This window comes from Dendroctonus ponderosae, unplaced genomic scaffold (assembly GCF_020466585.1).
Source record: "Dendroctonus ponderosae isolate FM_Combo_2020 unplaced genomic scaffold, Dpon_F_20191213v2 Dpon_F_20191213_11, whole genome shotgun sequence".
Lineage (NCBI taxonomy): Eukaryota > Metazoa > Arthropoda > Insecta > Coleoptera > Curculionidae > Dendroctonus > Dendroctonus ponderosae.
The window spans coordinates 3,077,112-3,085,478 of record NW_026017213.1 but is presented as its reverse complement, the minus strand read 5'-3'; the positions used below and the strand labels follow the sequence as shown (position 1 = coordinate 3,085,478).

Here is an 8,367-nt window from a genome sequence, read left to right as displayed (position 1 = left end):
GAAAATACTGTTAGACACAAAGCAACGAAAATCCTGTTGGTACTACTTTCGGCCTAAAAGATGGTTCTAAAAGCGTTCGCTGAACGCAGGATCGTGAACCGAGCCCCCTAATTCGGTTCGTTATCGGTTCTGAACCGATCCTGAATTGCTACCGCGAATAAAGCTAATGCTTGGGAATTCAGCTGCAGAACGCGACAATGTAATAAACTGTGACCTTTTTCAGCTGCCTCTAGTGACGCACAAGACGTGCAAAAGAGCCTACAAAGAGTTCCTGATTAGTGGCAACATGATGTGCGCCGGTTGGAAGTCCGGCAAGGCCGATACTTGCGCAGGAGACAGTGGCGGAGGCCTAATGTGCCCCAACCAGAAGCCCAGCAAGCTGGTCTACAGGTACTTGATGGGGCTGGTCCTTGCAACTTGGGGGGTTTCAAGGGTGCTTTACGTTGCAGCGTGCAAGGCATTACTAGTTTTGGGGACGGCTGTGGCGGCAAGAACAAGTTTGGAATCTACACAGCCGTCTACAACTACAACGGCTGGATTCGCTACGTGATCGACCACTACTCTTAAGCGACTAGTCCTGGGACGATAATTCGAGGCGCGCGATCTCGAGACTGTGATATATTTACCATACTGCCCAACCTGCATCTAATCGTTAGTCTAGTTTAAGCATAGTTTGTCCCAAGCTATATGGCAGTGACGTCATTATTATTAAGCGCCTTTGGCGCACTAGCGCCATGAACGATAACTGAATTGCTATACATAAGTGTTGCGTTTTTATCAACACCCGTAACTAAACTAAAACTGGTAAGTCTTAATGTAAGAAAGTAGGCCTAGTATATTGGATTTTTTCATAAAATAAAGTTATTTTGCGGTTCCTCTGAATATATGCAACGTGGCCATGCATGAAGACGTGGGAGGGACAATCAGAATTTTGATGCGAACGTTTTTTTTTTGGTTTTTACTATGATTCCTCTAGATGTCTTTCTCCTACCAGAGTTCATTTCCAACCTCCTAAGCGTTTTATGCTCGTAATTGTTTCCCGAGAGTAGGCCTGGGTAACTCAGAGAAGAGTTGGCGCAGTGCTGCGCAAATGGCTTGGTGCGCCAACTCTGCGCCCGGCCGCAGTAACTCAGTTCCGTTGCTGGGAAAATGTTGATGACTTTTTTTTACTTTTTTTAGATTTATTTTAAAGGCCATTTATTAATGATATCCTTAAAATGTCTTCAAATTTCAGAATTTTTCAGTTTTAGCCAAGCTACTATTTTTTCTAAATGCTCAATTTGCTAAAGTTTCACTTAAAAATCCTGACAATCTGAAAATTATTAAATAAAAAAAAATTGCGAAAAATTATGAAATAAGTTTTTAATCCTTCGTCGCTTTGTAAACAGTTTTGAAATCCCTTTCCAGAATAAGCGAAAGTTTATAACAGATTATTTGCAAATCTCGTCACCTCCATTCTCCTGAAGACTGTAGCATTTGTTGAAAAATGTGGTTTTTTAGTTTTGACCGAATTTTTTTGCCTTCCTTTCTACTCAAAAACCGAGTTTCACTTAAAAATACTGACGATCTGGAGGAGTTTTACGCGGAAAATTACAAGATAAATTTATAGCTTTGTAAAAAATGTACAAAAACTTTTTTCAGCGTCAATTTGGGGACAAAAACGAAAATAAATTCCTATCGTTTTTTCCCGAAAACAATTAAGCTTTTGCCCAAAACCGATCACAAAACGTTTTTAATCGAAAACGCAAAAAAAGCATTATTTTCTGATGATTTTCTGCCCCAATGATGTCAAATTATTCATTGTCGAGTGACAGGTGAGCTTGTCAGACTTGTTTCTTTATTATTATTTTATATTATTGGAGTTGATGACATTTATAACATAAAACACTACTTTCACACTGTTCAATCTGTTTCTTTAAAACTTTAAAAGCTTGCGAAAGCTGACTAGAACAAAACAAATCACAATCAGATGTCACAAAACACCAAGGTCAACAAAAGAAGTGCCAAATTACTACTTAACTTGTAGTTATAATTTTGGCCACCATTTTGGTTTTTTAAATTCGCCGAGTTCAACTACCGAGGGCGCTGCAAACCGGCGCCAATGCAGTAATGCCATACCAGGGAATTTTCTCTGACAAAAGGAAAAAGGGATTTGTTATAATTATCTAGGGATTTTTAAAAATGTTCGTTTATCTGCAAAAAAATTAATTATGGGAAAAAAATACTAAAATATTGGACTACAGAAGGCTAACAAGTAGAGAGGAACCACAAATTGTTTTAAGAAATCTCAATTAATGAAGAATCTCCTTTAAGGTCTTTTATAATTTCGCGGAAGTTATCTTTACTGGGATGCAAAAATTAATACACCTGCAGTGATTTGCCACTGCTCTAACTACATATAAAGTTTTTCAAATACCTATTTCAATTAAAGCTTATTAGAATTTAAAAGAGTAAATAAGAAGAATATAAATTGAAGCAGAATTATGAGCTCGATTTTTTCACATTTTTTAAATTTCGTAATATACCGTTGCCAATAACCTTTTTTGCATCACTTATAACTTTTATCATTATTTTTTTTGAAAATCTTACCGATCTGGCATCACTGCGCCATTATTAACTGCAAAAATCACGATTACATGGGTAATGCCTTCCTGACACCCCATTATTTTACCTTCGTTTTTAAGTCTATAATATCAAACACTAATCACTCACTTTTCAATGTGTTTCCATTTGTAAGGCTTGCAAAAGCTGAGTAAAACCAAACAAAGTAAGTGACAATGACATCTATTCAAAATCAAAATAAGTGTCAAATTTGATTGGAAATAGTTAAACTGTAGTTATAATTTAGCCACCAGTGGGCGTTTGAACTTTTGAACTCACGAGCTTATTTTACTTCTATTTGTACAATTTGCTGTGTTCAATCATGGATTCTTAGTTCCTAAAACAAGATTTAACGGTACAAGGATTTGATCTAATCGATGTCATTTTCAATAAAAACTACTGGGTCGTTTAAATATAATTTTCAAAAGTTTGCATTTATTTTTTCTGTAAATTTATGGATGATCGGCATTTTTGATTTGATTGAAACTGCTTTGTTCTTAGTGTACATTAAGAAAAAATTTTAAAAAAGCGATACTCATACAGACATAAAGTACAGATGACGTTTCGCCTGTTAACCACACGCTACTCGCTAACCTCCATATTTATTTACGTCGCGCAGCGCCCCCTTCAGTGAACAGTGAAAGATCAGTATTGGAGGTACAATAGTCCCGTCATTCAATCCTGTCTTTATCTATGATTCAAACCAAACTGACAGCAGTCAACAAGCAACCGTTAAAAGTTGCAAACTTGCTAGGTTTGTATCGGTGGACTTTAAGTTTTAAACATTTAACTAAAGAGCAACTTATGACTTGATAGGTTCCTAAACGAAGGAAGCGGGTGCATTTGACTGTTTTAACTGTGAGTGTTTGTAAACAGTGGGAAAATGGAAGGTTCTTTGTGGGACGCAGTCCTCATCAAATGGGTAAACAAAAATCAAAAGTTTGCTATTTCTAGGCCTTAATGAAAGTTTTCGCTTAGGTAAATTGCACTAGATTGTCCCAGCCCATTCAGACGCTGGACCAGCTTCAAAATGGCGAGTTTCTCAGCCGTATGAGCAAGTTAATGTAAGTTTGCTCCCTAAACTGCCTGATGATGGCTCTAACGCTCCAATTCGAATTTAATAGCGAAACCTCAGATGAGTCAATTAACAGCGACGGCTTGAGCGTGATCTTTGAAACCTTCTCTCGCTACTACCCTCATATAGTGTTCGAGAAAAAGGAGAGTGTGCACGTCAGCGACTTGCCCTATCAGGACCTGGTCAACATGACTTCCCTGCTGTTGCATTTCACCTCTATTTGCAAGAGGAAAGACGCGTTAACATCAGCCATGTGCAAGGATCTGGACTTAACCACCCAGCTATACATCAAAAAATTCCTAGAGTCGGTTAGTCAAAAAACCACCAATAAACAGTTGGCTAAAACGATCGAGGGCTTATTTGGTGCGTCGAAAAAGCCGAAATCATCTCGCGAACCGACGCCTGTTCAAGACAGTCCGATGGTTAGGAAAAGCCCTTTGTTCGAACTGCTGCAAACGCCTAGAAGGAAATACCTACGAATCAAGGGAGCGAACATGGTCAAGACGCTTGAGCAAGAACTGGAAGCTGAAAGAGCTGATCGGGAAGCTGACGTGAAGAAACACCAAGAAATAATAAGCAAATTGAGTAAGACATTAAATGACCGATTAGGAGTTTTTGCTCAAATCTTCTGCTTGTTGCAGCTCTTCAATTGGAGCAAAAGTGTACAGAGGCTAAGCAGCTGAAGGCTCAGGTGAACAACTGGGAGGAGAGTATGCCGCCCAACTCCCAAGACGTCGACCACCTTGAAACCATCAAACTCCTCCGAAGGGAGGTTGCAAGTTTGGAAGACTACGTGAAGAAGTGCGATAACGAGTACGAGGAGATAACCAAGGAGAGGGACTCATTCGAGGCAAAGGTACTAAAAAAAGTCAGCATTCTCTATCGGGTGCTGATTTGCAGTTTATTTTTTTTAAGGCAAAGCAGCTGGAGGCCGATTGTAAAACGACGAAGAGCAGCTTTCTAGAACTGGAGGAAATTTACCTAGTCAACATGGAGGCCTCAAAGGAGCTGGAGGAGAAGTACCGCCTGCTCAACATTGACTATGTCGAGCTGAGGGCAATGCTGAACGAGTACAGGCGAAAATCTATCCACTTGGAGGAGAGCGTTTGCTACGAAAGCCGGCGTTGGTCCGGTGGCTTTGATTCGAGCAATAAAGGGGAGACTCTGGCCGAATCCGTGGTTGAAGTGCAGCTTCGTGATGTGCGAACGGCCTTAGATGCAGCCAACGATAAGCTGCAGGAAACCTTGCAGTCAAACGACGAGCTGAAGGCGGCTCTAAAAGGTAAGTGATCAGAGAGGATCCATTTTTTCCAGCATCAAGCAACACTTTAATGGGGCGTCCACACCCGACCAGCCGAGCCTGATCCCCAGCAAGTTCCTTTGATAACCGACAGAAAGTGGAAAGTCGTCTGTCGGTGTTTCGCCGAAACATCAAAGGAAATTGTCGCGGATCAGACTTGGCTCGTCAGGGGTGGACGCACTTTAACACATCGAATCTTTCCGCAACTTAACTCAACAATTTCGATTCGCAGAAGCTGAGCAGCGAAACGAACTTCAGCTGTTAGAAGGCGACAAATTGAAGCACAGTGTGCGTGCAGTGCAGACAGAAAATGCGAATCTGCAAGCTAAACTGCAACAATTGTCAGAACAACTATGCAGTTATCAAACCGAATGTGAAAACCTTAAAGCCGAAAAACTGGAATTAAATGACAAAATTCTCCAACTAGCGAACCGCGTGGATCAGTCATCCAATAGAATCCAAACTTTGGAAGCCGAAACGGAGCGCTTGAGCGCGACCGAAGTTAAGCTCACTGAAACCCTTGCTAGATCATCCGAAGAAAACCAGCAGCTGTCCATTGAACTCAAACATCTGGAGAAACTGAAACAGTCTATGGAACTACAGGAAGCAAAGCTTGCTGATGAGAAGGCTCTAGTTGAGCAACGTCTGGCTGCAGTTGAAGAAACTCTGGAGGCAACTAGACTAAGCAAAGCGGCCCTGCAAACCCAACACCTTCAAAGTGTTGAGCAACTTCAAACCACTTCAGCTGAGCTACAGAAAGCGCGCTCTCAAACAGAGATCCTTGCCCGCAACTTGGAAGCCACGTCTAAAGGCCTGGAACACTCTAAAGCCCAACTGTCCCAAACGCAATGTCAAGTCGACAAACTGCTAAAGGAAAAGCGCGAAGTGGAAGACACCCTTGCTAAAACCGAAGCTGAATTGGCTAGAAGCCATGCAGACATCAAGGCTGTGCAGCTGGAAAAAGAGTCACTGAATTTCTACCTGGAAGACACTTCCAAGCAGCTGGATGAATCCGAAGACAAGCTAGCATCTGCTTTGAAGGCTGTTGCTGAGCAAAAGAACGCCATCCAGGCAGTGAGTTCGGAAAAAGCCAGTCTGGAGACGAAATTGGAACAGTCAAGTGAGGAAACCAAAGGATTGTCGACGAAACTTTCCGAACTATCCCTGCAGCTGCAAGAAGCCATCAGAAGTCTGGAAACCACCAAAAACACCCTGGCGGAGAAATGCGAATCCGAGTCCCAGTTGCAGCAAGTGATAAAAGAACTGAAGCAAGCGCTTCAAATCGCGCAAGAGGAAGCACAAGCAACTGAAATACAGCTGAACCGAAAACTGGAAGAAATCAAGCAGAGCTCCGACTCAGCCATGGAAAACCAGGCCAAAAAACTGCAGCACACACTGATGACTCTGGACGGCACCAGAACGGAATTGGAGGACTCCAAGTGCGCTCTCCACCAGAGCAACGAGAGGCTGACGCAAAAGGAGCGAGAACTAACGGAAAAAGTGCAACAATTCCACGAGCTGGAACTGCAACTGGTTTCTGCCAATGCGACCCTGAAGGAACATTTGGAGTACGAGCTGGATTTGAAAAAGCAACTGGAAGCGCTTAAAGCCGAGAAGAAGCAGCAGCTGGAATCGTTGGAGGCACAGCTAGGCAATTGCCGTGCGGAGGTCGCGTTATATTACGAAAAACTCGAAGCTACTTTGGCAAAGCTAAATCAAAGCAATGGGGAAATTGAAAGCTTGAATTCTCAATTAACAGAAAGCTGTTCCAAAGTCGAGCGGCTCAGTGCCGACGCGCTTGCCCTGAAGACTTCATTGTCTTGCTCAGTTGCTGAGAAGGAGCAAATTTCGCAGCTGCTGGAGGGTTTCTTTCAGAAATTGCACCACATTTTTGAGCCAAATCACATTGGAGATCTGGCCAGCCAATTGGACCATCTAGTAGTTATCGTTAACCAACTGGAAGATAATCAATGCAGCCTGACTAAAACTGTGGATGAGACAGCGGCTAAGTTGCAAGCGGCCCAGGAAGAGAAAACCGTACTGGGCAATTTTCTGGAGCTGAACAGTGACGAACTGCGCAAAGTCGCCCAGGAAAAGGAGCACATCTTGGAGGCTTTGGAAATGAGCAACAAGGACAAAATGTTGCTGGAAGCAGAGCACACACAGTTGGAGCTTCAAGTGGCTTCAATGGAACACGCGCTGGAGCAACTGAGAGCTTACAAGGAAAAGGAGAGTCAGGAAAAGCAGAAGCTGTTTGCTGAAAAAGCCGCAATTCTGGAAGATTTGCAGGAAACCATTCGGGAGAAGAACGAGCTCAAAGAGTTGGAACTTCACGTTGCTTCAATGGAACACGAGCTGGAGCAAGTGAGAGCGTGCAACGTAATGGAGAGTCAGGAAAAACAGAAGCTTTTTGCTGAAAAAGCCGAAATTTTGGAAGATTTACAGAAAACAATTCGGGAGAAGGATGAGCTGAAACAGTTGGAGGTAGAAGTGGCTTCGATGGAACAGGAGCTAAACCAACTAAGAGCGTGCTATCAAAAGGAGAATCAGGAAAAGCAGAAGCTGTTTGCGGAAAAAGCTGAAATTCTGGATGATTTGCAGAAAACCATTCGGGAGAAGGATGAGCTCAAACAGTTGGAGGTTCAAGTGGCTTCGATGGAGCAGGAGCTGGAGCAACTGAGAGCGTGCAACAAAAAGGACAGCCAGGAAAAGCAGAAGCTGTTTGCCGAAAAAGCCGAAATTCTGGACGATTTGCAGAAAACCATTCGGGAGAAGGATGAGCTCAAACAGTTGGCGGTTCAAGTGGCTTCGATGGAGCAAGAGCTGGAGCAACTGAGAACGTGCAACGAAAAGGAGAGTCAGGAAAAGCAGAAGCTGTTTGCTGAAAAAACCGAAATTCTGGAAAATTTGCAGAAAACCATTCGGGAGAAAGATGAGCTCAAACAGTTGGAGGTTCAAGTGGCTTCGATGGAGCAGGAGCTGGAGCAACTGAGAACGTGTAATGAAAAGGAGAGTCAAGAAAAGCAGAAGCTGTTTGCTGAAAAAGCCGAAATTCTGGAAAATTTGCAGAAAACCATTCTGGAGAAGGATGAGCTCAAACAGTTGGAGGTTCAAGTGGCTTCGATGGAGCAGGAGCTGGACCAACTGAGAGCGTGCAACGAAAAGGACAGTCAGGAAAAGCAGAAGCTTCTTGCTGAAAAAGCCGAAATTCTGGAAAATTTGCAGAAAACCATTCGGGAGAAGGATGAGCTCAAACAGTTGGAGGTTCAAGTGGCTTCGATGGAGCAGGAGCTGGAGCAACTGAAAGCGTGCAATGAAAAGGAGAGTCAAGAAAAGCAGAAGCTGTTTGCTGAAAAAGCCGAAATTCTGGAAAATTTGCAGAAAACCATTC

At 42.7% G+C, this 8,367-nt stretch overlaps 2 protein-coding genes across 2 annotated transcripts in view; both read left to right on the top strand.

The window, feature by feature from the left end:
• Nucleotides 1-80: 80 nt before the first annotated feature.
• LOC125503013 (thrombin-like enzyme cerastocytin) lies at nt 81-941 on the top strand. The gene is made up of 2 exons (XM_048662705.1): nt 81-390; nt 450-941. Exons 1-2 carry the CDS (start codon nt 167-169, stop codon nt 565-567), a joined length of 342 nt encoding a protein of 113 aa, XP_048518662.1. The 5' UTR covers nt 81-166; the 3' UTR covers nt 568-941.
• Nucleotides 942-3,313: 2,372 nt separating this feature from the next.
• Nucleotides 3,314-8,367, top strand: part of LOC109542409 — a 19,286-nt gene continuing 14,232 nt past the window's right edge. The window contains exons 1-6 of the mRNA XM_048662624.1: nt 3,314-3,523; nt 3,580-3,665; nt 3,726-4,261; nt 4,318-4,532; nt 4,592-4,958; nt 5,209-8,349. Coding sequence (XP_048518581.1) covers nt 3,485-3,523; nt 3,580-3,665; nt 3,726-4,261; nt 4,318-4,532; nt 4,592-4,958; nt 5,209-8,349 — 4,384 coding nt within the window. The 5' untranslated portion in view covers nt 3,314-3,484. The remainder of the gene's footprint in view (nt 3,524-3,579; nt 3,666-3,725; nt 4,262-4,317; nt 4,533-4,591; nt 4,959-5,208; nt 8,350-8,367) is intronic.

Coding starts and splice junctions, on each gene's coding strand:
- LOC125503013 (XM_048662705.1), top strand. CDS start 167: ATGCTTGGGAATTCAGCTGCAGAACGCGACAATGTAATAAACTGTGAC. Junction 391..449: donor CCCAGCAAGCTGGTCTACAG/GTACTTGATGGG, acceptor TTTACGTTGCAG/CGTGCAAGGCATTACTAGTT.